Source organism: Lycium barbarum, chromosome 10 (assembly GCF_019175385.1).
Source record: "Lycium barbarum isolate Lr01 chromosome 10, ASM1917538v2, whole genome shotgun sequence".
Taxonomy (NCBI): Eukaryota; Viridiplantae; Streptophyta; class Magnoliopsida; order Solanales; family Solanaceae; genus Lycium; species Lycium barbarum.
The window spans coordinates 6595644-6623122 of NC_083346.1; the positions used below are offsets into that span (position 1 = coordinate 6595644).

General features: G+C 33.7%; 3 protein-coding genes across 4 annotated transcripts; 2 read left to right on the top strand and 1 right to left on the bottom strand.

The window, feature by feature from the left end:
* Nucleotides 1-107: 107 nt before the first annotated feature.
* On the bottom strand, nucleotides 108-10349 carry LOC132616214 (zinc finger CCCH domain-containing protein ZFN-like). 2 transcript variants are annotated; one of them, XM_060330829.1, is made up of 7 exons: nucleotides 10027-10349; nucleotides 7870-8027; nucleotides 5435-5497; nucleotides 3912-4031; nucleotides 3220-3492; nucleotides 1441-1770; nucleotides 108-616 (listed from the first exon to the last, which is right to left on the bottom strand). In XM_060330829.1, the coding sequence occupies exons 1-7, from the start codon at nucleotides 10097-10099 to the stop codon at nucleotides 338-340; spliced, it is 1296 nt and encodes a 431-aa protein (XP_060186812.1). In that variant the 5' UTR covers nucleotides 10100-10349; the 3' UTR covers nucleotides 108-337. The 2 variants fall into 2 exon arrangements, with proteins under 2 accessions (XP_060186812.1, XP_060186813.1); XM_060330830.1 differs by lacking the exon at nucleotides 10027-10349 and having other exon boundaries at nucleotides 5435-5509; nucleotides 7870-7993.
* Nucleotides 10350-14604: 4255 nt separating this feature from the next.
* On the top strand, nucleotides 14605-20147 carry LOC132614109 (GDT1-like protein 3). The gene is made up of 9 exons (XM_060328475.1): nucleotides 14605-15235; nucleotides 15339-15392; nucleotides 16843-16980; nucleotides 17584-17682; nucleotides 17816-17888; nucleotides 18254-18342; nucleotides 18484-18567; nucleotides 19044-19103; nucleotides 19770-20147. Exons 1-9 carry the CDS (start codon nucleotides 15161-15163, stop codon nucleotides 19956-19958), a joined length of 861 nt encoding a protein of 286 aa, XP_060184458.1. The 5' UTR covers nucleotides 14605-15160; the 3' UTR covers nucleotides 19959-20147.
* Nucleotides 20148-23561: 3414 nt separating this feature from the next.
* LOC132614261 (CRIB domain-containing protein RIC4-like) lies at nucleotides 23562-26603 on the top strand. The gene is made up of 3 exons (XM_060328675.1): nucleotides 23562-23838; nucleotides 24476-24616; nucleotides 26148-26603. Exons 1-3 carry the CDS (start codon nucleotides 23706-23708, stop codon nucleotides 26429-26431), a joined length of 558 nt encoding a protein of 185 aa, XP_060184658.1. The 5' UTR covers nucleotides 23562-23705; the 3' UTR covers nucleotides 26432-26603.
* Nucleotides 26604-27479: the final 876 nt, after the last annotated feature.

Sequence of the window (27479 nt, forward strand, 5' to 3'; positions counted from 1 at the left end):
TCTCTGTTATTCACAAAGCTAGATGCCATTGAGGAAATCAATTGTTCATACAGGAGATTAGGGGGTTAAATTGATTCACATAGAAAAATGTAGAAGGCTGTAGGCAGTTGAATAATTAACAGTTGGATTCACAAATTTGTGCCAACATCGGCAGATTTATACATTGCACCAAAGTGAAAGTACAGATATGTCAACCGAAATGCATTTTCAGAAGAATAAATTGACTTTGACTGGATTCTGTACATCTCCACCGATGGAAAAGAATTTACAGGCAACTGTTATTGTTCTCAAAAAGATAGAAAACGATGATGCTGGCTGGTAATTGGGGAATAGATTATCATCCCTCTCTGTCAATGTTATTATCACCCTTTCTTGTTTCTGAGAGTGACAGTCGCCTGGGCTTCGTTGACACTGCTTCGACAAGCCCTTCTGAAGTCAAGTTCAATGCACTGGTTCCCGAGGATGAACCCAATAGACGCTGACCTGTAGGAGCATCAGTAGTAGATGATGATGCTGAGATACTATAAGTGAAAACCGTCATTGGGTGATCAAACTTGCAACTTGGGCCAAATTTGCAGATCCCATATCTGGAATAGAAAATACACAATGGTTCTCCCTGCAAACAAATCCAACAAAAGAAAAAAAAATCTTTTCAGCTCGCTAAGTTTCCACATTACCAAAAAGGTTTTAATTGGAAGAAAAAGCAGGAAAAGTTAACCAGTCTTTAGCCCATTTCAACTTAATTTTCCCTACATCTCTACTTCTCTTCCTTTGTCTTTCTCCCAAATATGTTCCAGGACTGTACCACTTATGCAGATTATGATACACTCGGCAATAACAAAGCTCCTTTCAGCTAACATGATACACCAAATTTCAGTAAGGTGGCGTTGGATTAGAAATTGTGTGAATTTTGTCTTTGAATTTGAAGGAATCAATTTTGTGTGTGTCAAAAGAATTGTTTTCCAAGAACAATTTTTTTCTCTTCTGTTTTCCTTTTGCTTTCTGTAAATAAAAATAATTGCTGTTTGGTTTAGAAAACAATGGAATCTTTGGACCAGAAAAGCATACTGAGAGTTCGAAGAAGCGAAGGATTTCTATGCTACAATTGACAGCATAACACCTGCTTATCCCAAAGATTAGTACGCAGATGCTTGTTTCTTCATTGCTAATATCATTAAACTCCACGACATTGTTTCACAAAATGACTCGTCGGAACACCAAACAATTAGTAGCTTAGTCAAAAACTAGTCTTAACATGGAACGAAAAATAAAATAACGAAATCGGGAGAGGACTACTTTCCAGATTTAGTTACCAAGCACATCAACCATGAGAAACAAATACGCTAACACTGACACAACAAGAGTGGAAACTTTAAACAGCAAACTCATCACTAGACTGATGCCAAAATGAACTAGCAAATAACAATAAGTTCTACTCACAGGGCGTAAAGGAAGTCCAATGGGACTTAGCAAACAATCAGGGGGAGGAATCAGCCTTTCCCTTGGATGATGGAATCTACAAACAGCACCAAACTTGCAGTCTCCGGTCTTCAAGTAAAACTCGCATTCAGGCTGTCCAGGTCGTTCAGGGAAGACATTCTCCCCTTGCAATGCATAGTACCCCATAGGACCAGAAGCTTGACGATATGGGGAAGTAACTCCTTGGGATCCCATGGTTGCTGGATCACTGGATCGTGAAGTTCCATAGACCTGGCTATTTCCAGCTGTCTGTTGCTGGCCCTCGGGAGAAGAAACTGAGCCCATCTGACCCTAAAAGAGATATTACCAGTGTCATCAAAGGCGAAAAGTGCTAAAAATCTCTAAGCTCCGTTGCGAAGGCGCAAATAAAGCTTGGGCTTTAATGAAGAAAGGCGCAAATGGAGAAAAAAATACAAATATGTATGTGTAGTCCAAGACTAATAACTATAAGGGTGAATAACTAATATAAGGACAAAGAAATTGAAAAAGAATTAGTTCTCAAAGAAAAAACTTGAAAAATTATTATGATAAAGTAAAATATCAATTGTTTAGTATCGCCTCTTCAGGATTACACTCACTGGCAAGGAAAAGTATATCTTAGTGACGACACTGAAGCGCCCGTAAAGCGAAACGAAGTGCTCAACATGTTTTGCGCATCGCTTCAGGGCTTAAGCGCATTTTAAGTGCACCTTTGACAGCACCGGATACTACCTCCTATGTGAATTGAGTTTGTATGCGCGTACTACAAAACCTCAAAGTAGATGTGGCACAGCTCACAAGCTAGTGCAATACAAGAGTATTCAAAAAACTTGAGCAAAAATGGTTGCAACATCTTGCCCGAAAACTGCCATATAAAGGGCAAACAGATTAAGTTCATTTTGTGAATACTCCTATTGGGACTAAGGCCAAGTTCAAACTCAGCTAGCTCCGCTCCCAATTGCAGCCCACTTCTTCCCCATCAAATAAAAGATGATTTTTCAGAAACCATGTTCTCACAAGTTCATTCTAAACATATTTCCATCTGGATATCAGCCACAATAAGAACTTAATACCATATAACTACAAAAGTGGGCTGTTGCTTTATCTCCAAGAAATATAAAGGCAGTGAATAGGATCCTTGAAACTAGTTCACAATCTTTTCTTGCCTATTTCACAATTGAGGAAGTAATAATCTTAACATCACACAGAGAATTATTCATTCAAATAGCATAGGAAGAAGGCATGACTTCAGTATCTGGTGACGGTGGCATCCTCGAAGAGCAACAGATGAGAAATACATCTTGGGAGTTATAATTACCGAGATATTGTTCTAAGGAATATCTCTACCACTAAACTTAAGTGTATGGGTTTTCTAAGTTGTAGTGTGATGATTCTCAAGTATATTCAAGTTGAGAACAGAACCTTCGAATTTACAAAGTAATCTTAGTATACATAAGCTGGGAGGGAAAAGGATAGAATTCTTTTATTCATCAGTCTATAACGTTAATATTCTAGAAACGTTAAAATAACACAAATATGAATATAAATAAGAGGTTATAAAATCATAGCCAAAAACAGATTGACTAAATTGTTTTTGTAAGGTAAGATTTCAGCTCAAGACTAAAACTTCTTGATCAACAAGCAAATTTGGAACCCAAGAGCAGCAAATTCCGGTTTCCAGCATAACAACCAAGTACAAAGTTAACTCGTAAATAACAAACAATTGCAATTTGGAAGGTATCATGCGGAAGCTTAGCTTACACTGTATGCAAATCCTGGAACTGATACTACTCCCTGAGGCATTATCAATGGAGTGTAACCTGAAGGACCTTGCCAGCGTGCACCAGGGATAAAAGAACCTCTGGACAAGGGATAGGACAGCTGACCAGGAGTTGTTGCAGAAGGAACGGGAGGATAAACAGGGGAACCACGTAAGGAGACCATCATGTTAGAAGGTTGAGGATGGTGATATTTACAGGTACTTCCAAACTTGCACTGTCCAGTTCTCATGTAATAAGCACATTCAGCCTCATTCTGCATGCCGAAAAAAGAGGCATTATGTATAAACACAGAGCACAAACATGTCTCAAGGAAGAAGTCTCGATCAACCATTTCCAAAATCATAACACACCTAGCAAATCCAATGATGCAATGCATGTATACATGAATTTCAAACAAAATACAAGGCAATAAATTCATTTATTAGCTTTTTCCATTATATGTTAAACATAAGTATGGCTCCCTTCAATCATTACAATCCAATCTTATATAACTTGTACCAGCAAGCATGTGGAAACAAAAGAAATTACAAGTGCCCTGTCGAAAAGTATGGCAACTGAAAAGAAAAATGCAGGTTAAGATTCATTAGAGTCATTGTGAACGTAGACCATTTTGCACGCATTATAAAACAAATCTATTAAATTCGACAAATAGTTCTGGTAATGAAGTCAAACCGGGCGAAGTGGATAGCCCAAGACATTTAGGGTAACTCTTCCAGCAATCCCAGCCTTGTCTTTAGGATGGTGAAATTTGCAAGTGGCTCCAAATTTGCAAGTTCCCGTCTTCAAGTAGTACTGCAAAATTGCTAAAATTATTCAGTTTGTGAGCTAAATAGGTTAAAGGGAAGTAGCGGAGGCAAATGAAAAGCTACCACAGGAAAGCTCATGCACAGTACGACTTGAAGAGTCAGACATTGATCGAATTTAAGAAACATGATTATACTAAATGTTAAATGCCTGAGTCTAACTCTAAAAACTAGTCGTTAATGGTTAATAAACATTCAAAGCATCATTTTGAGTCTAATGCTCTGATTTGCTTAAGATCCAAGAATGAGAGAACTTTTGAACCATTAAAAGGCATCATAAATAAACACTCCGGAGAGAAAAGTCTCTTCTATTAGATAACATTTGACAAATATCCCGACCGAAAAATCCAGATTCATCTATCACTGAGGACTTGCAACAAAGATGTGCTTATACAATATTATATCTTGATGAATTGTGTGAATTATCTCATCTAAAAGTTTAAGCGGTCAAAGAGGGGACAATTATGTTTACTCGTTTTATGTCTAAAATAGGCCCCTCATACGTGGCCTCATTTTTTATTTTATTTTTCCTCTGTGTGTGTGTTGTTAGATAGAGAACATTTGTATTTATCTATTCTAATGTATAAAACAAAGCTTTACTTTTACTTCAAGGTTAGAGATTAAAGTCGCATCATAGAAGGAGTATGTAACATGCTCTTACGTAACTCAAGATCTAGTCGTGCAGGGAGAAATTGATCTTAAAAAGTAAAACGGAGAGTAGTACAGAATCTAGCAATAATATTCAAGGAAAATCACACAGTGAGGTAACATTCCTTTTTCTAAGCACCAAACATTGGTTTTGGGACAACTAATTTATTAACCAAACTTCCAGCAAAGTTACTTAACTATCAAGTGACACTGAATAAACTAAAGAATTCTTTTTCAACTTTTTTTTTTTTTGGAAAGTAACTAAAGAATTCCTTTTCAACTTGTATATCTAAAGTGAAAGCAAGATACCATGAACTGAGGATTCTGATGGATGAGTGATAAATAGCAAATAATGAAAATGCACAAACTTAAGCTAGGCTTCATTTAACTATATTATGAGCAAAAGAACGGCCAAACACACAAAGTTAACAACATTTTATCTTGAATACAAGGGAAGGATACTAGACAGGACAGGACACAGACGGAAGCCCGAAGGCATTTCAAGAAGAAGAGAGCTAATATACCAAACCATAATTAATTACTAGTTCAAGCTAGAGAGAGACAGCATTTAAAGTCAATCAGTTATAGATCTTTATTTAAGACCGCCTTTTGTAGTTAGCTAGCCCCCAAATAGCTCAGGGTCGAGGCTATTTGTTGTTGTTCAATTTCTATGAATAGGCTTTTACATTGCTAGTCATTTTCTGATTGATCAGCAGGTAAAATACGTATAGACCTGGCACATACCTGGCATTCTGGTTGTCCAACTCTTTCTGGATACTCTCCTTTCATCCTTGCAGTGGCGATGGCCTACATCAGACACTTTGCATACTATCAGTTCCCAAGATACAAACAAAGGAATATACAAAAATTTAATACATATATCTGTGGATCCACGTAAACTCAAATTCAGTGACAATTATTAAAGTTCTAACAGGAAGACAGCATAAGAATTTTATATCTAGTATTTTTTATTTTATTTTTATAACCGCAGTGTCCGGGCCAGCTTGCGCAAGCTGCACCTCGACTAATTCCGCGGGATACCTGCCACCTGCAACAGGTACCAGGTAACTTTGTCCGCTAAGGCTAGAACAAATGGGAAGAAATCACCTAGTGTTTTTGTTTCTGCTGGGAATTGAACTTGAGAGCTCATGGTGCTCAACCCACTTTATTGACCACTAGGCCCCACCCTTGGGTGCCATTACACATCTAGTAATTATTATGAAGAAATAGGATCAACCCATTTCATTGACTACTAAGCCCTTTCCCGGACCCTGCACATAGCGGGAGCTTAGTGAACCGGGCTGTCCTTTAAATAGGATCCGAACTGGACATGGGAGAACGGGGTTCAAATCCAACTGAGACAAATAGTTAGGTGATTTCTTTCCATTTGCCTCACCCTTGGTAGGTAGAACCCGGTACCTTTTCTAGTAGGAGGTATCAGGTACCCGGTGGAATAGTTGAGGTACCCGCAAACTGGACCGGATACCACCATTATCACCAATACAAGGAAAAGATCCCAGCTAATATCTCATATAGCAGTGCACAGAGATGCTTATTGCAGTACGTATAAGGAAGCGATGTATAGTATACATGATGTATGTAAACCAAGAAAGTGAAGATTCAAAACCTATGGTAGAGATTTTTCAAACGCCTACTTAAACATAGAGTGCAGGTTCGACCTTTGATGTTTTTTCTTTATGATCAAAGAAATGGAGAACCTTCTCTGACCCTATGTTGCTCGGACTCTCCAAAAATGTTGCCGCATCCGTCCCGGATTCCCAAAAAAAAACACTATTTTTGAGAACCCAACACGCACTCGCCAACATTTTTGAAGAGTCCGAGCAACATAGCTCTAACCTGCCCACTTTCAAGTGCTGCACAAATGTGCTTACAAACAATATGACCTAGTCATGAAACATTTTTAGTGAAGGAGACAGAGTTGCAGAGCAGAATTTTTTTTTGTCAGTTCAGCAGAGCCAAGTCTCGGAAGCTCGTCTATTAACAATTATTCAACTTTCAGTAAAAAGAAAAAATGATCATGTCCCCAGGTCTTCTTCTATTTACAACTCACCCATTGCCCATCCCACCAACTTTCTTTGCCCTTCTTCTTGAGAAGTTTTTCCTTCCTACCTTTATTGCATAACGATGTGATTTTCTTGGGATCTATTACTTCCTATGCATTCACACATAAAATGGACATGGGAATCTGGGAAGAAAGCAGAACACGGCTTACTTACAAATGTATCAATGTCGAGCTAATTAGTGTGTTGGCTTACTTACAAACCTGATAGACTTTCTCAATGGACGAAACAGCCTAGATTCTCTGCCTCTATTTGGATTTCATAACATGTAAAATGAGAGAAAGAGCCCGTTTGGATTGGCTTATAGCTTAAAGCTGTTTGCAGCTTATAAGCTGAAAAAAATAAGTTGGGGTAATCCAACTTATTTTTTTTGGCTTATAAGCTGTTTTCAGCTTATAAGCTGCTTTAGATAAACTAAGTTAAATGGGTCCAATTATTTTTTTGAGCTTATTTTAAGCATAAAATGACTTTAAGCTGGCCAACCAAACACTCAAAAAAGCTGAAAACAGCTTATAAGCCAACTTATAAGTCAATCCAAACGGGCTCAAAGAAGAACGAACACTCACATTCAGTTAGTGATAAATGCTTCATTTGGTTAGCAATAAATACGCCTCCATCCTAGTTTATACAAACATATTTATTGCACAAGAAATTTAAGACATTAATTTGACTTTTATAGTATTAGTGACCGCGGAGAAAATTATTGAAGTAGTTGGAAGTTAAATTGGTATAGGTAACGACACCTCAAAGTTCAAAGTGTGAATAGTTTAACACATTTGAATTCTTGAAAGTACTTAAATTTGTGTAGGAGCGGAATAGTGTCAAACACTTTGAATGTCCTATGACGTAAAGAATGTCATATGCTTTGGACAATATAGTAATATATAAGGGCTCTATATATAGGGACTTAGGATTCTAATTCATGAAATTATTAATTATGACACTATCATTGAAATATTTTGTACATTAACCTAGACAAGTAGAAAAAATCTAGTCACACTCTAACACCACCAAACAATAAAATCATTCAAGGTTGCATAACTTCTGGGCGATTTTCTCTGATTCCTCTTTCCCTATTAGTGGAATGCAGTGCCTTACCAGTTTCCTGTTAGGAGGATGGTTGAATCGGCAAGTTGCTCCAAACCTACAGAGACCAGTTCTGATGTAGTAGGAACAATCTGGTTCGCCTTCACGGACAGGATAATGTCCCGACTCAATTGATTCCCTTGATCTCAAATTCATTTGCCACAAAGAGTCTGAAAAAACAAGGAGTAAGCAATAAGTACTACTACTGATAATTGGGCCAGCTTAAATGATACTAGTATTAATACCAGTTCCACAAACTTCTCCCAAAATGCTCTAAGTTTTGGTGCTTGACTTATTTTACCACCACCAACAACAACAACAACATACCCAGTGAAATCCCACAATGTGGGGTCTGGGGACGGTAAAGTGTACGCAGACCTTACCTCTACCTCGGAAGGTAAATACTTATTTTACCGGTATTTAATATTTTAATCTTGAAAAGAACCCTTCAACATAAACTTTTCAATAACATCACATTTACAAAGTTAAAAGCCTCTCCAGGAATCAAATTCAAGAGAGCTAACTTGAGCATAGCTTGCTGTATTCCTCTAACAATAAATGTACAAGAAAGTTGATGAGTGCAGTAATTAGTACTTTAGGTGCATTTTGTGAGCATCATAGTCATACTACAAATTAGAAGTCAGGCTTTGAAAAGGTTATTAAGAAATTATGTTTAAAAAAAAACCCAACTTGATCAAAGCATTTCTGCCTATTTTCAAATTTACAAGAACTCTTCTTCTGGTACCATATCAGACAATTAAGCACCCCATTGTCACCAACCAAACCTTACAATTTACCTACTAAATTACTAGCCACCTTTTGTTGTTACAGACCCAATTTCCATCTTGGCCTTTCACATTTTAATTAATGTAGAAAACTTAACAGAAAAAACCCACGGAAAAATAGTTCTTTTGGTCCCTCAGTTATAAGTAAATTCTGATCTTAGTTCTTGTAATGTACGACAAAGCATATTTAACCTTCAAAATAATTAAAATGTGGGTTTTTGGTTCATTTATGTAGAAAATATGTTATATTTGGTATATTTTTAGAACTTTATTACTGTCGAATATGGAATAATAGTACAAGTTCAACATAGCACATGGTAATTAAGTGGTGGAATAACTGGTAATCATAGTAAATTCGTGAATATTTACAAGCAAAGGGATGAAAAGTATACATTTCAATTAATTGAAGGTAAAATATGCTTAGTCTGATATCACAAGAACAAAAATCAAAATTTACAAATAATTGAGGGACCAAATGTGCTAACACAAAACCCAAATATCAATGGAAGCAGGGATGAAACAGAAATTAAGGATGCACTATCATAATATGTATACAGACAGAGAGAGACTTCCCTATTAATCAATTTTTGTGAAAATAATATGCAAAATACATGTATTTTTTAATGAAAAGATAAAAAAATGCAAAATATATGAAGTGTTAAAAGGACAATAATTGTCATATATGCACTCTGACATGCTCAGAGTAATAAAGTATTAGTACCATATAACGCAAATCTTGAGCAAAGATCAAAGCTTTTCCCAAAACCAAAAAAAATCCCATCTTTTTCTTCTCTCCATGTTTAATAGTCAACAAAAATCAAAAAAAAAAAAAAAAAAAAAAGTCAAATTACATTATATAAAGGGGTGGAGGACAACCCAAGTGACCGCCTACAGGTTTGACAGAACTCAATAATTTTGGCTTAAATCCTGTATTTGCGTTAAAAATGGTTCAGAACCCATAAAAAAAAAAAGGAAAAACAACAAGAACTCCCATTTATAAAAATCCCATCTTTTTCTTCTCACCTTATTTAATAATCCACAAAAATCCAAAAACAAAAAATAAAACAAGTCAAATTACATTATACTTCACCATAACAGTTACACTGATGATCCTTAAAACAAAACAAAAAAAAAGAATATCCCAATTACAAAAATCACATTTTTATATATCTATCTGAGGAAATTAGTTAAAAGGGGTTTTTACAAAATGAATACAGATACATGACCCTCTACATACATGAGCGATTCTGAAATAACTCGTTTAATAAGCAAGAAAAATCCAACAAAAAAACCAAGTCAAATTACATTACAGAACAGTTACACTGATGATCCTCAAACAAAACAAAAAACAACATTAAAAAAAAAAAAAAAAAAAAAACATTACCTTGGTCTAGTGAGGGTGACAAAGAGGAAGGTCCTTCAGTAACAGACAAGGAAATTCCGGTATCAAAATCCATAATTCAAGATTATGATTATGATTAAACAAATTAGAAGACTACTAATCCATCACCGGAATTTCCATTAATCCAAACAAAAACACACCCCTCTTCTGTTCGATGAAATGCCACAAAGAAATCAAACCACAAAAAGAGAGGAAAAACCAACAAAGAAGAAATTCAGACAAAGTAAAGAAGAGGAAAAAAAAAAAACAGAGACAAGGAGAAAGAAAAGGAGCTGTTTTTTCCTCTCCACACAAAAATAAAGAATGAATATGCACCAATCAATTATAAAAATATAAAACAACCAATTAAATATTTACACCCACATTTTGCTTTTTTGACAAAGTGTTTGGCTTTAGTACTTAGTAGTACTATTTGTGCTTTTTTTTGGTTTAATATTGTTAAGTTTTTAAGTTGACTTAACACATGTGCTCTTCTCTTTGTTTTCTTAATAAGGTAATCTTAATTTTTTATTTGGATATCTTTAAATTACTCCTTTAACCTTATAAAGGAGTGTAAAATAGACAAGTTGTGGGTGAAACCAATATTCACGCCGCCGTAGGAAATAAAAGTGAGGACGAGAGAAATTAACAGTTCAGGGGTAAAGGTGATAAGGGCAAATATATCAAAAAGTTATAACGAAAGATAAATATAACTTTTTTATGAGAATATAGGGATAAATCTATCCTTGCCCGTAATAACATACTGAGTGGATCATATTTTCATATGCTAATTATATTACATTGTGCCTCGTAGTATTAGGTTGTAGTTGTATTGACCAGAAATGATCTTATGAATTGTTATGTTTTATTTTTTTTATCTTTTATATTGGTATATTTTATCAGTTTCATATAAAATGATTATTTTATAGTTATCTATAAAATCTATCTCTTTAATCTTTGTTTAGTTTCCTCCCCTTTTTCCTTGCTCACCAAACAATGTTATGCTACGATATTTACAAAGAGGACATTGACCTAGGCGTCATAGAGTAATTGAAAAGTTTATAAAATTGTGTTTAGTAAGTGAAAGTCTTATTTTAATCATTCAGACTTTTGCTCATAAGTACATTTAACAAGCATTAATTTACTCTGAATTAATTCAATTAATAAAAAAATGTACAGATTTTTAAAAGCATTAAGACTCTTAATATCCTACTGAGAGATGGTATCTCAATAATCATATATGTATTCAAACTCAAGACTAATTTGGGTATCAACTTTATAGCAAATATAAATAAAACGCTCATTGTGAAACAATTGGTTTAAATTTTAAGAAGCAAATGTCTTGGAATATTTTGGCCCATCTTTGGTTGTCCGTCAGAGGATTAATACATTGTATTTTGGTGAAAACTTTAATCTAGAGCACATAAATCTCTAAGATGTGCAAAAATTATTATAGACACGACTTGACGTTGGGATTCCTGTCCCTAACTAAGGGATTCATGTATGGTGTCTTACCGTCTCGCGTTAGTATTTCACATTTTTACGAAGAATTTAATTTCATCAAATTCATGTCAAAGTGTAATAGTGACTACCACATTTTGTATCTTACTCCAAATATCGATAGATTACACTCAGTTTTCACTTGATTATATTCAAGAACTTGTTTTTTACATAGACGCTTAGTTATTTTAGTGTGATGGACCATGTCTCGTAGATAACTAAATTAAATATCAACCAAAAAATATATATGGTACAAGGCTTTTAAATTCTCTAAATGTTGTTTGATTTAATGTTGATCTTTGATACACCTATATATTATTCCGAGTAAGGCGCTTCACGTTACTCATTTGTGTAGATTTTCACAAAAAGATTTACATAAAGCAATATTGAAATAAAAAATGAAAATGAGAAGTATAGAGATAAATTATCAATATGTAAATAGGCAAACGGATAAGAAATTTTTGACTTATTTGAGATATAGCCCTTTGGTGGGAGACTTTGGCTACTTTGGGTTATTACTAGATCAATTCCATTTCCGGTTATCTTCCTAATAATAGTGTAGAAATTTTTAATATTTTGCATTCAACGCAAATGAAATAGTAAAACGAATACGTTAAATTAGCAAATATTAACATTAACATTAATAGAAGGACGACTTGCAACTTTTCTTCAATTTCAAGATAACATAAATATATTATAGGACCACAAAAGATAATTTTGTTTGACTATCTGGAGGTAATTTTGTCTAATAAAAGTGGAACAATTATTGGACAAGGGAAGAATGTATCTGTGGAAACTAGGAGATGATTATTGCAAGGCACGTGTCCCATTAATTTTTTTTTATTTCTCATGGATTCTCTGTCTGTTGCAATTAAATTTGGGTCGGAAAATTCTACATTAAAATGTAAAGCGCTCTTTAACAAAGATGATTTTATATCCAGACTCAAACTCAATACCTTAGTTAGGATGAAGAAATACTTACTACGATTCTCCCTTTATTTGTGCTTGAAACTGATAATATGAGAAAGCTCACGCAAATAAAATTAATGCCATCAACTTTATTAAAAAAATAGGTATAAGTGTGACTTGATTAACTCCTAAATTATTTTGTATACGTGGTACTTTACCTTGTATCATGCACCTTCATCAATATATAAAAAAAATAGCAATACTTCCCATTTAGCTGCTTCTTTTTTTGGTCAAAATAAACGGCTAAACCTTTCTGTCCTTCTGGTTGAGTTGGGAGCAAAAGGGTCATTTCAAAAGGCTGAAAAGAATGTGACCATATTCACTGTTTTAAAAAATATTGAAGCATAATGAGTGTGTTAAGACAGGTTCAACTAGGGGTGGGCATGGTACGGTATTTGAAATTTCGGTTCGGTAATTTCGATATTCGGTTTTTAAAAATATGATACCATTACCATACCAAATTAATTCGGTATGGTTCGGTATTTTTAAGTTCGGTTTCGGTATTTCACGATACGGTATTTCGGTAATCATAATTTATTTAACTTCGACTTACGTATATATCATCAACAACCGGACACTCACAAATCCAAAATCCAACAAGATCTAACCGATCCTGTCGCCACTGCAATTTGGGTGCTTTTTGAGTTGCTTGAGTACCACTTGCTTACACTTGTATGCCATATACTGCTCGCTGCCTTGGCAGTCCTTTTCCTTTGGTCCAATGCATCCACCTTCATAAACAAGCCTCCACCCCAAATTCCAGAAGTCATTCTGCCTGAGGACATATGGATTGTATATATGTAGTATAAACTTCGATACGGTATACGATATTTCGGTATCCATTTTATAAATACCAAATACCGTACCGAATACCAAAGAAAATTTAAATTCATACCAAATACCATACCAAATACTGTAATATCAAAACCGCGGTATTAAAAATTTTGATATCGGTATGGTATTCGGTATATACCGTACCATGCCCACCCCTAGGTTGATCTGTTGAAGTCATATTTCGTGGAAAGTTTGTAAGAATATTAGCTACTTGGAGAGTGTATAATGAATTTTTTAAGTACTAAAAATTAATATTAACGTATAAGTATTTGGTGAATGAAGTATTCTGAAATTTAGATAAGAAAATAACTTTTGCCAATAGTGAGAGAGTATTTTCTCCTGTTTGATAGAAAGTTTGTCTACTAAATACTAGAATTTAATTTTTTATAAAAAAATTATTTTCCTAGAAAATGACTTCTGTCATGTTAAATGCACAATACGACCTGACAAAATACACTGATGCGATACTTACACCAATCAAATGAATGTATGACAAGTGTTTTTTATACATACACATATCATTTTAAATGGCATGTATTCTCATTTTAATTTTTAATTATTAAGATTAAATTATTTGATTTATGTGAGCATATCACAACCAACTAGCCTGTTTGGCCAAAATTTTAAAATCAGCTTATTTTGAAAAGTATTTTTTAAAAAGTACTTCAGTCGAAAAACGGTTTGTGTTTAACCAATTAATTTAAAAAGTACTTTTGAGCAGAAATTAATGTTTGGTCAAGTTTTTTCAAAAGTACTTCTAAGCATATTTTTCTCAAAAGTGCTTTTCGGCAGAAACTATTTTTTTAGCTTCTGAAAAACAATTTTTGCTACTCATCAGAAGTACTTATTTTCTCTCAAAAATCTGATCAAACACCTCACTTTTAAAAAAATAAGCACTTTTTAAAAAAAATAAGCATGTTTGGGAAAAAATAAGTTCGGCCAAACAGTCTGTTAGATAGACATATTTAGCAGATACTTCATGGAGCTACTACAAGCGCAAGCTGGCCCGAATAGTACACTTCTCCAACTTAAAGTAATTTGTTATCTTGTCGGTGAGTGACCAAATAAGAGAAATGCGAGAAAAAAGGGGATGAAATCAATGGAGCTAGTACAAGCGCAAGCTGACTCGAATACTACCCTCCTCCCAACTTAACATATTGTAATTTGTTGCCTTGTCGGTGAGTGACCAAATAAGAGAAATGTGAGAAAAGGGGGATGAAATCAACAACTCAAATAAAACACAAGGTCCATTTTGACAACTTTACTGTTTCATTAACATTAAAGAAGATCCCACTTGCTAAGGCCCTGTTTGAGGGGAGATATTGCTGACAATTTACTGTCTTTGTGGATCCTCAAGATCTCCTCTTCTTCTCTCTTTCCTTTTGTATAATATAATGAATAAAATGGGAATTTGCGCGTTGATCTCAAATCCCAATTGACACTTTTTCCCCTCTAAATTCGCTTATTTGCTCTTTTTCTTGAAAAAAAATTCAAGAACTGAACTTTGTATTCAATTACCAAGAAAGACCGAATCCCATTTCCCTTTTCTTGATCCATTGATACCGTTTTCATTTTCTTTAAGAAAACATCCACTTCCCCCCTTTAATTTCACTTATTTGCTCCTTTTCTTGAAAAAATTTCAAGAACTGAGCTTTGTACTACTTAATTACCCAAAAAGACCAAATCCCATTCCCCTTTTCTTTATCCATTGATACCCTTTTCATTTTCTTTAAGAAAATATCCACTTTTCCCCCTTTAATTTCTCTGATTTGCTTTTTTTCTTGAAAAAATTTCAAGAACTGAGCTTGGTATTCAATTAACCAGAAAAAACAGCATGGGTTTGCATTTAAACCCAAAATATATGTGGATCTTGTTACTTCTCATTAGTACACCTTTGATTTCTGCTCAGGTAGTGTAAAAGCCTGGATTTTTAAACGTTTTCATGACATTTGTAATGATGTATGATGTTTTCTTGAATCTTGATTTTTTTGCTTGTGTTGGGTTTTACTTAGGATGCTGAAAATGAGTCAGGTGGACGGTTCAAAGATCTGGGTAGGCGTAGTAAAGTGAGTATTACTCTTGTGCATTTCCAGTTTTATCTGTTTTTAGTTTTTTGAAAATTTGCTGAATTTGTGTAATTATTATGCATAGAAATGTTACATCATTAGCTTGATGTGTGTATATATGTTTACCTTACTGTTTTTACTTATAGTAGTGCTAGATAGAGGTGGATCCAGAATTTAGAGTTAGTAGGTTTGGAAATGTGTCTTGCACTAAGTTCGCCCACGGTGCTGGAGTAGTATGTCTTAGAATTACACAAAGTGTGTGGGGATAAAAGATCTTGTGATTAGTTTGTGGTCGTTTAGTTCAAATCTACTGAAACTTGGTGTCAAATGCCGAAGTAAAATCTTATTTTCTTATCTACGTGAAGAGATATAATGCATGCAGAACTAAAGGCATACCCATATAGAGACCCTATTTACAAAGCCAAAGGTGTAGCGGTGGAATACTTGTCTTGCTATAGAGTAAAATGTTGGATGGAGCTAAGATGAGATGCAAGCACGTTGTTTACCAGGTCTGTAGGGTGACATGTTAAATGCATTGCGTGAGCATCCATCAGAGAGATCGAATTTAGATTGATAAGCTTTTGTCTCAGCAACAGTATTAGGAATCAACGATTCAGTTTTGTGTACCATTGAGTCAGGTGAATTTGTCGTAATATTTTTCTCATAACAAAATGTGTGAAAGATCAATAAATTAAAGATTCCTCTGCACTTCTCTCCAAGAGATACGATCCGCTGTCTGAATAGGCTGAAGGAGAGTGAAGAGGCAGGCAGGCAGCTACTTATTTGTCTAAGGTTTGTGTCCTAACTTGAAAAGTCCGAATGTTGGAGGAACATGTAAAACCTTGGGGCTGTAAATAGCATGGTCAAGTTCATCAAATATTTGGCTTTGTTATTACACTATTATTCTTTTGTAGAAAACGTTTCTGAGAGCTAGATGCTGAATAAGATCAAACGTCCAACTGGTGCTATAATTAACTGATGGCTCTTCGCCCCTTTGAGATTATATAAGTGGACTTTACAAAAACACATGTTTCTTAGGTGTTGCTAGTGCTTTTCTAGATATCACTGAAATATCCCGAGTAAAAGGAATAATACTTCATACAAAAACACATGTTTCTTAGGTGTTGACAACACCGTGTTGCTATGCTTTATAGAAAAATCATCAATATAAAGTTTAAACTTGTTTCTTTATATGAATGTTGATTTTGAGACTTGTAAAAATCATATAAGATAGTAATATAAAATAATTGAATGGTGTCACACATTTTTTTTTTTTGAAACTGATAAAGTGTGTCACACATTTTGGTGTGCCTGAAAATAAAAGGAACTTGTCATTTGACTGGGATGAGGGTGACAGTACTTATGAGTTAGCTTAAATGATCTTGCTTGGCATTTCTACCACATGGATTTCTTTATCAGTTTGTTGAGTTTGCATTTATCCACTGTGCAGATTATAGTCGAGAAAATTAAGACTCGTGTTGTGAGGGATGACGATTCAGATTCTTTTGATGTTGGTCTGGACTTGGACTCTAATCTTGGGACCCTTGATGCCGTATTTGCTAGTTTGTCTATGATCCTTGTCAGCGAGGTCAGTAACTCCTCCACTCTATTCTTTAGCTACTGCTGTTTTTCGTTGCAGTTAATTTCTGGTTAGTTTTACTATCTCCATGACCGAGCTTGTATACTAATTTGTGATTTTCTGTTTGTACGATATTAGTAATGATGACAATGAGGTTATCTGTTGAAAATTCTAAAAGCTTTAGCGGTTAGAGAGATCACATTTTTAGGAGCCGTTTGGCCATGAGAATTGTTCACTTTTTTCTGGAATGATTTTTCACTTTATTTCAAAATCAGTGTTTGGTTATAAAATTTCTAAATCCAACTTGGAGTTGGATTTTCAACTTTGGAAAAGTGGTCCAAACTTGTTTTTGCAGCTCCATCTTCATAAATTTCAAATAAAATGCTCTCTTCTCTCCTTTGCTAAAAGTATAACCAAACACAACTCCATTTTCAACTCCAATTTCATAAATTCCAAATAAAGTGCAAAATATTTGAAATCTATGGCAAAACACCTACTTTATTACTTAATTGTATTCTCAACAATTATGAACTATTCATTTTGGCAGTGGCCTCCTTGAGATATTGCCTTACTCTCGTTTAATAAGTTTTTTATGGATGGCTATGCTTCTAGATTGGTGATGAGACATTTATAATAGCAGCTCTGATGGCAATGCGTCACCCCAAATCAATCGTTTTATCTGGTGCACTCAGCGCCTTGTTTGTTATGACTGTAAGTAATTGAATTTCCTGCCATACTTTGTTAGTTCACACATGCAGCATTTCTCTCCCCTTCGTTATGTTCAATTATTTCTCCAACACAAATATGTTAGTACTAACTCTAGGTCTCCTCTTCATATAACTAGATACTTTCTACTGGGCTTGGCAGAATAGTGCCAAATTTGATATCGAGGAAGCATACAAATAGTGCAGCTACAGGTTGGTGTTTTACAAATTGCTGTTATGTAATTGTCTTGGTTTACTTAACAATGTGTTACCTTTCTGTTGATTTTGGAATTTTTAGCTGTCTCTAAGATCTTCGACATGAAACCTGACAGTATTTTTCCAGTGTTCTTATTCCAGTTTCTTGCCAGATTTTCCAATCGCCCATTTGACACCCCTAGTTGTGATACCACTACATTTTTCTGTTTTTACTTCTTGATATCTTATTTTCCCCTTCATATTCCTTTTCTTCTTTAGATTTCCCCATATTTTGTGGGATAGGGCTGATTCGATCTTTCCCATCCTTATTTCGTTCGATTAGATAGTTACAAAGTCCTGTTTTTCCTTCTTTTTTTTTGCAGTTCTTTATCTCTTTTTCGGGCTACGGCTGCTCTATATTGCATGGAGATCATCAGATTCAAAGGCTTCCCAGAAAAAGGAAATAGAGGAAGTATGTTCTTCCCCCTTTCTATTGTTTAGATGTTTTATATTGCTATATGTTCTTGCTTTAAACTCTGGAGTACTACTTTAATTTTCTCTTTGTCCAGAGATGCCAATAAATTGACCCCTTGGTGAATATTAATATTCTCAGGTGGAAGAAAAACTTGAAGCTGGACAAGGGAAAGCAGCCTTCAGGCGATTCTTTTCTAGATTCCTCACACCCATATTTTTGGAGGTATGTCTGTGTATTTCAATGGTTCAAATGCAATCATTGAGGGGTGGAAATATGAAATACTTTGATGAGGGAATTTATGCTCTTTTCCTTTGTATTTTTTGAATGAGTAGTGCGAATAAGAAGCAAGATTCATTGCATTGCTTTACATAGTCAAGAAAAAGGGAAATTCCCAAGGGTATGTCCAATGAGTGTACTAGAAAATTGTGATTAGAGGAGCCTAAGTAATCAGATTTCCTTTTAATTTCGTGGAGAACAGTACTTTTTCTCCAATCGATTTCCCATTATTTTGCTTCCTGCAAATTGTGTCGAAAGTTGTATTCTGCTGGTACTGCAATATCAGTTTAGTACTTGATTACAATATTACAATCTATAAAATTTATAAAATAACTAAGATGAATGTAACACACTCACTATGGGTGGTTAGCAATTATTTAAAAAAAAAAAAAACACTTGATGTTGTTTGTTGTTATCTGCAGGCCTTTATCTTGACCTTTCTGGCAGAGTGGGGAGACCGTAGCCAGATAGCAACAATTGCTGTAAGATATTCTTATTCCCTTTTGATTGTGCCACGTAAAAAGCTGGGTGCTACTTTATTATCATGTGCTCGTTAATGTCTTGTTTATCGGAGCTGGCAGTTAGTTTAACCTCTGACCGACTTGCGAAGTTGACCAGAAGTGCTTATTTTAGAGCGTGGAGTGTTTGACCAAGATTTTAGAGAGAGAAAAAAAAACAAGTGTTTTGCGTAGAGTAGCAAAAGCTCTTTTCTGGAGCTGAAAAAAAATAGCTTTTCTCCCGAAGCACTTTTGGGACCTTGGCCAAGTACAAATTCTACTCTAATATTGGCAAAAGTGCTTTTCAAATTGATTGGTCAAACACAAGCTACTTGTATCCAAAAGTACTTTTTAAATAAGTAGATTTTGGAAGCTTGGCCACACAGGTTATTAATAAGCTAGTGCATAATGCTAGGATACCAATAGAAATCCCGGTGTCTTTTAAAAAGTAGTAAAGAAGATCAACCATGGGAGAAGGATAGCGGGGCGGACTTATTATCTGTCGAGATTGACTGATAAGTAGAATGTGTAGCATTATCACTGATTCGATGCCAGACTATGGCTATGCAGAAATATACCGTGCTCATAGCTTCACATGTGTCGTTTAAGTTCCAAGCGACGTCTTTAATTGATTGATATTTCACTCTGCAGCTAGCTACACACAAAAACGCAATCGGAGTTGCTGTTGGGGCAACAATAGGACACACGATATGTACTTCAGTAGCAGTGGTAGGTGGAAGCATGCTTGCATCCAAGATCTCACAGCGAACAGTAGCTACAATCGGAGGCCTACTTTTCCTCGGTTTTTCCTTGTCATCGTATTTCTACCCACCTCTATGATTTTGGCTTAACAAATTGACCTAAATTCTTCAGGAATGGCTTTACTTATTGAATCTTTTTTCTGTTATTTCAGTAGGCTTTAGAGGAAAACGAATTATTTTTTGTACTAGAGAACTTTCACCTTATTATTTTTGTGTAAATGCAAACACATTGGATATGTTTACTTGAATCAGAAACATTGCTGAAAAATTGGCAGTTGTCTATTTTTAAATTGAGAAACTTCACTAGGAATATTATCCTTTAAATTCATTCTCATGTCAGTTGATTCAATCTAATGCCTAGTGTTAAGAGCTCTTTTACAAAGTTAAAATATTGGAAACAAGGAGGGATTAATGCAAACGTTTGGTTGGCTGCATAAGAATAATTATCTTCGCAAAACTAATTCAATGTTTGGTTAGCAGTGTTGAGATTTGCATCGTTAATATTAGCACAACATTCACGAGAATCAGTCTTATTTATACAACATAGAATGTGAAATGTTAGCAATATATGGATAAGGTATTTGAGGGCAAAAATGCTCTATAAATCGGTACTCTTTGCACAATTCTATTCACTACATAACAATTTATTTCCACATGATTATTCACCAAGTGATAATCTATGTATTATTGTTCATCGTAATTAATTCATGCATTATAATATATGCGTAACTAATACGTGAACAAAATGACCCCTCGATGTTACGTTAACTTAACAATATTGGAAGGAAGTTTCCACTGAATCGAAGTACATTTGCCAATGGCCAACGGAGGTCAACAAATATGAGGAAAAAAATTACTGATTGTATTTTGGAGAAAAGTAATTAGTTTGAATATGGATTTATTAGAGTAATAAAAATGAACCCGATTGTTTATCCCTTAGTGAAGGGAAGCTATAATGCCATTAATAATCTTTTCTGATTATTGAACTTCAAAATTTTGAATTTTTAAATCATTTTTCCTGTTTAACGAAGGAAAAATATTTACCTACGTACTATTCGGAATTGCTCAATTGAGCCATCCGCAACATTTTTTGTTTTGTTGTTAGCAAATCACCGCGTATTTACCCTTGTCAATAATGAAGCTCTAGTGTGACATAGGTAGACTCCACGTGTCCATATTCATCAAGAAAAAAAGGTTTAAATTTACCCCTGCAAGTTTTACTTATGGTTCAAAATTACCCTTGGATTAAAGCTCCATCAGGGGTCTGATAAAAATAAGACCTTTATCTAACAACAGCAGTAATATTAGGAACATTGAACAATTTTGGATAGTATAGGAGCTAATTTGCCTTTTCTCTAAATTGAATAAAAAAACGTAATATTATCTCCATGCTTAAAATTCGAATTTTCTTCCCATTGTTGTTTCAATGATGTTCACCTTCCTCCAATATGATACTTAATTAAATTGGTATTTTCTTTATTCTAATGATTATTTTCAGACAATTTTGACTGACAAGTAGTTAGGTCTTCTATCTTTGTTTCATTATTAGAAAAGAAAATGAAAAAACCTAAAACATTTAATGTAAGTTTCAGCGAAAAGAATGATCTCTTTTACTTCCTTCCTACTTATCATCACTATTTAATGGATAATGTAACCATTCGTTAGGTTTGTTATTTTTTCAGTCCCCACAAATGTATAGGCACTTGTCTGCCTCTATGCCTAAACTTGGGTAAATGTCCACTTCAAAGCATATGCATGACCTTTAGGAATGTTTTGTTTCTCCATTAAAAAAGTCTGATTTTGTATTTACTTGTTTTTTTTGTTTTTTTGGATTTCTCATCCGGTGTTCCGTATTCGTATTGAGGCCGACTAATCAGGATTCGCGTAGTGTACTTTCTTTTAAGGTTAAGGGGGAAATATTCTTTACCAGAATTTTTTCATATCCAGAACTCGAAGCCAAGACCTCTGATTAAGGGTGGAGGAATCCTATCTATCCCGCCATAATTCCTGGTAGTTGGACTTAGTTTTCTTGTTGTACTTAGTTTTCTTGGGTATAACTCTATGAATATATGTTGGCCTAAATGTCTTATCTAAAGAGTTGATATTGTGAGGATGTTCTAGACTTCTAGCTAAGTTCAATCATAAAGTTATCTAAGATGTATAATGTAAAGTTTTAGTTAAGCCTTGGTAAGTAAAATTATTTGATATTTATACTAGTGAGAGAAGATATTCGATAAATTATCAATGTGCGAACAAACCGACACTGATCATTATAAAAGAAATAGGATTAAGTTCTACTTTCACAATTTCCTAATAAATATTACAAAGAAATTATATTTCAATTAAAATTATGCAATATCAAGAGTTTAATTTGATAATACTTATTTATACAAGGTATTTACACCAAATCATTTAAACTTACTGTAGTTAAGTGGTTTAACGAGCTGATAATGAATATCCATGATTAATTTATAAGTGCTCTACAGTAAATTAAACTGCGTTGATTGTATAGAATCATTTACGTACTATCAGTGGATATGAAATTAAATAAAGTAACCCATACATGCATAATTCAATGCAAGACATGATTTGGACCCAGATTTAGTTACATTAATATCCTACATTTGCTTGTAATACACTCCATAAAGGTGGAGTCCAATCTAAGTATATGAAGAAAAAAACAATATTCCACTAGAAATGAAAAGAAAGAAAAGGAAAAGAGAACTTAGTGTCATTGCACTGATCATCACTACTGTTTGGTATGATCTTTCCAACAAAAACAAAGGGTGACTTCTCCTCTAAGAGTTGCAAGTAAAAAGATAAGACCCCACCATGCATTACCCCATTACCCTCTAACAAATAAAATTATATACCGTCCGTATAAACAACTTATACACTACCAGTGCATCGAAATAATCTATTGTAACAGATTACCTATGTTAATTTATATATTAATCTCACATATTGTGAATTGTTAATCTTTACACCTAGAATCCGTCGGATTCATAGCTTACTGTTCCTAACCGGTATACATTGGCAATACACTGATTATACACAGTTTTACACATGTTATACACACACATATATGTGTGTGTATATATATAAATGTGTATACATATATATGTGTGTATATATATATATATATATATATATATATATATATATATGTATATATTATACATCCACTGATAGAGGTTGTGCCATAATTTAAAGTTTATGGATTGAGAATTTTACCCCTTTTAAGTTATTGGGTTCCAAAAATTAGTAACTTGTACCTATTAAATGATTTTTTTTAAGACAAATATATATTGGACTAAGGTGGATGTGTTCGGCCGAATCCGTACCTTGGTTTCTACCTTCGCACCTGCCGGCTAATTTTAATTTAAGCGGTCAAGTGTATGACTATTTAAGTTAATTCTTTCATCTTTTTATGTGACTCGATAATGAGAAAATCTTTTACATTTTTTAGTGGTCTCATTGTTAGTGTGATCTCTAGCTAACTTACGTAAAGAAAGAAAGACAAAGGCGAAGGCATAAAGAATGTACAGTTGAGATTTCTTCTTTAGTGTATGTTTTGAGTTGGACATCCTAAGTTCTTTTTTTAATTTTTCTTTTTCCATCAGCTAAATATTTTTTTATGAACTTTTAACTACTGCACAATTATTCTGACTTAACAACAAAGGGAGCACTAGCAATTTACATTATATAACAAACTATTGTCTTTCACCAACCATCTTCTTCCTTCATCAACTCTCAAGAAAAAGAAGAAGAAAGAAAAACTTTTTGACAAGTTTTGTTTTGTTGTGTGTGTGTTTCTTTGACCACAATGAGGTATAGAATGGAAAGATTTGTGCTTCTTCCATTTTCTGTTGGTTGCATCTCTGAATCAAGTATTGCAATTGGTCATCAGCAGCAGAACCATAAAAGTTCATGCCCTGAACCCATATTAACTCCCACAAGTTTGTCTCTCTTTCTCCCTCTTTAACATTGTTGAATTATATGATAGTCTATCTAAAAGTCTAAATTGTTATAGTAAGAGATAGTGGTACACTTTTATTTTCTTAATTATGTTTTTAATACGTTAGCTATCTCATGTGTTGTTCTGCATTTCTTTTCTCTTTAATGAGCCAGACTAGTGGAAATTTCTTTTAATAATGGGTGGTGTTGAGACTCGAAGACCTGTCTGCTTTGATGTCATATTAAATTGTGTGATCATCTCATCTAAAAGTTTAAAGCGTTAGAATCTTAGGGAGAACTATCTTTTATTTTCTTAAAATTATGTACGTGTTTTCAATACACTAGCTCCCTCACATGCTAGCTTGATTCATTTTGCGTTAGTCAAACATATGAATTTTTTTTTTTTTGATAACGAGTGGCAATGAGACTCAAACAAATGATATTTGTCTACTTTGATATCATTTTAGATTGTGTGATCATCTTACCTAAAAGCTTAAATTGTTAGAAATAACAAACTTTTATTGTCTTAATTATGTCTTCAACAAAAACCAACCCCCCACCCCACCCCACCACCCCCACCAAAAAAAAAAATTGACATAAGAAGTTTGATTGTGATTTTTAAGGTTTGCTATAATGCAGGAAGCCAAAAAGAAGGGAAGGAAGAAGAGGAAGATGATGAGAAAAGCTTGGAGGGTGAAATGAAGAGCCCATTGGGCCTTATGCCCCTTCCCAAATTTCAGAGGCTTTTTAAGAATTTCAAGAACTTTTCTCAGCTATTTGGTTAGTTTTCCTTAGAATACTTTAAAAAAAAAAAAACTTAGTATAATACTAACGGCATGAAATGTGCTTATAAGATGTTTATTATACCAAATCTGGATAATTTAATTGAGCCACAAATTAAATTGAGAATACATCTAACTCAAAAATATATTGTTTAGTATATTTCGGAATTTGTTTTCTTAGAAAAATATTTTTCTCATTTTGTGGTTTACCAGATAAAATATTTTTCATTAAAATGAAAATGACTTCCCTCACTTACATGTATGAATCATGCTTTTTTATAACTACCTTAAACCTTAAATTTAACTTATATTGTAATTTTTCACCAACAATCATTTGAAAGACGTGATATGAAAGAGTGGAGCTTAATCACTTCAAGTAAACTAGAAATTATAGCATTGTATTTTAATCGTGCAGTATAGTTCTCTTTTATGTTGAAGCATTAGAGTTTCTTTCCACACAATCAGAGTTAAAGACGTGAAATTCAATCTGAAAATAGAGTTGGATGCTTGTAACCTTTCTTTTTATTCAATAAATTACATATTTATCCCGTACACTCAAAACCATATCTAAATTTTTTAATATCAACAAAACGTATTACCAATAAAAAACTATTTGTTTGTATGTAGATTAAGAGAAAAACTATTCATTTGTCACATTTGGTGCCAAGCACTTACCACTAATAAGTTTTATCAGCACACGAGTTAATTTCACATAATGTTACTGAATTTATTCACTATAACAATAAGATCACAAAACTATTTCCGTCAGAGATAGATTTAGAATTTTAATTTGATGGATTTACCTTGAGTTTCTTGCGACTGAACTTTAAAGATTATGCATTCAAAATCTGTTTTTTTCGTACAATTTTAGTTATTTTTCACATATAAATTTATATACTATGTCTAAAATACTGGGTTCAAATGAATAGTACGCGTACTCTACATCTGACACTGGCCATTATAACTGTAAGATCATAAGCTATTTTTTTCGCATTAAAGTAATTGACGTTTTACCCACTATAACTTTATGATTTTACTTTTATAGTATGTAAAGTTCAGTTACTTTAACGTGACAAGAAACACTTTTGAAGAAATTATTGTTATATTGAGTAAATTTTAGTGATTTTACTGTTATAATAGGTAAAGTTAAGTTACTTTAATGCAACAAAAAACTAGTCACTACTAGAAACACTAAGACACACATTTGAAGAATTTATAGTTATATTGAACAAATTTTAGTGATTTTACTATTATAGTGGGTAGAGTTAAGTTACTATAATGCGACAAATTTTAGTCACTACTAGAAACACGTCTTTACCCGATGAACTTTTATCAAATAGTTCATCGGAGAAAACAGGTGTTTCTAATAATGAATTTTATAACTTTTAACATTAAAATGTATAAAGTTCAATAGTAATTGACTATCGATTCCGAAGAAATTGGAGTTATATCTCTTTTCCATTCAAGAGTTCTTATGCGTTTTCTACCTTGCTCGAAATATATAATTATTTTTTTCTTTAATTTTTCAGTGGACAAAGATGAAATAGAAGAAGAAGAAGAAGAAGAAGAAGATGAAATGGGGATGGAAATAGGATTACCAACAGATGTGAAGCATGTAACACACATTGGAATGGATGGTGGTGCTGCTACTTCAATCCTTAATTCAACAAGGACTAATTGGGATTGTCATCTTAATCTCAAATCTCCTAATCATGATTTACTCACTAAATTCCCTTCTAATTTCCCCTTGTCTCCTTTTGCCAATATGGCTAGTCACTCCCCTAATAACACACCCATGGCTTCCTCCTTTTAATTAAAATTAAATTCTAAGAGATCAATTTGTGCCAAACTATATAAACCATTGGGACTAAAATGAAAATTTGTATCAATGCTAGCTTTTGGTTCTTGCCAAAAGTATTGTACTGTGATGATTACTTGCTTATATAGTTTGTTGGGTGTGGGAAAAATATCAAATGTATATTTTATCTTTTTTTTTTTTTTACTTTACTAAAACAAATGAGTCCGTTAATTATCATCATCATCATCGTTTGTGCAATGTATGCACGGGCGGATCCACCATAGAAGCTACTACAAGTACGGCCGAATTGCATAGCTTTAGCTCAAACTCTGCATTAGTATTAAGAAAGTCACTTAATATATAAATCTATTAAAATGAAATTAGTGCTCCTAAATCGGTATGCTGTGTAAAATAATCAATAGTCAATTAAGAACCAACAAGTCGAGTTATGATCTAAAATTCACAAATTTAAAATTCTGAATTCGTCTCTCTGTATATGGACGTCTAGATAATGAAGGAAAAGAAAGTGAACTACAAGATTTATTGAAATTTTTTATCAGAAGAATAGTTGTCATTGAAATGTCGTCGGAAGTTTTCACGGGCAACAGTGCTGTTGGAATTAGCTCATCGAAATGATTTATGGGTGAAAAAGATAAGAAATCCCAAAAAAATAGACAGTTTTTTGACGATTTTTTTGACATGGATGAATTAGTTGGTGAAGTTTGGTCTATGAATTGGTTGGTTAGTCTTGATGCGTCAAAAGTTCAAAACCTTACAAGTACTTAGATGTAGGATAGTGACTATAATACTAATTTAATTTACATGTGAGTTTATTATATTGTTGTTGATAGAAAGTGATGGCTTAAGATATTTATCAAATATACATATTAAAGTTATTTTATATTTTCTTTGAAGCCTGATTAGTTTAGATTCACGTCGAGAAGCTCCATATTCAAGAAAATCATTTCCTATCAAAGATGACTTTATTCTCAAAAGTCGAAAGTGAAACTTCTGACGAAGAAGTGTTCAATCACGATAAATCATTTGGGCAAAATAATTCAAT

Coding starts and splice junctions, on each gene's coding strand:
- LOC132616214 (XM_060330829.1), bottom strand. CDS start 10,099: ATGGATTTTGATACCGGAATTTCCTTGTCTGTTACTGAAGGACCTTCC. Junction 4,032..5,434: donor TTGGACAACCAGAATGCCAG/GTATGTGCCAGG, acceptor GCAATTTTGCAG/TACTACTTGAAGACGGGAAC. Junction 1,771..3,219: donor TTCCAGGATTTGCATACAGT/GTAAGCTAAGCT, acceptor TATCTCTTTTAG/GGTCAGATGGGCTCAGTTTC.
- LOC132614261 (XM_060328675.1), top strand. CDS start 23,706: ATGAGGTATAGAATGGAAAGATTTGTGCTTCTTCCATTTTCTGTTGGT. Junction 23,839..24,475: donor ACCCATATTAACTCCCACAA/GTTTGTCTCTCT, acceptor GCTATAATGCAG/GAAGCCAAAAAGAAGGGAAG. Junction 24,617..26,147: donor GAACTTTTCTCAGCTATTTG/GTTAGTTTTCCT, acceptor TTAATTTTTCAG/TGGACAAAGATGAAATAGAA.
- LOC132614109 (XM_060328475.1), top strand. CDS start 15,161: ATGGGTTTGCATTTAAACCCAAAATATATGTGGATCTTGTTACTTCTC. Junction 15,393..16,842: donor ATCTGGGTAGGCGTAGTAAA/GTGAGTATTACT, acceptor TCCACTGTGCAG/ATTATAGTCGAGAAAATTAA. Junction 17,889..18,253: donor TACAAATAGTGCAGCTACAG/GTTGGTGTTTTA, acceptor TTTTTTTTGCAG/TTCTTTATCTCTTTTTCGGG.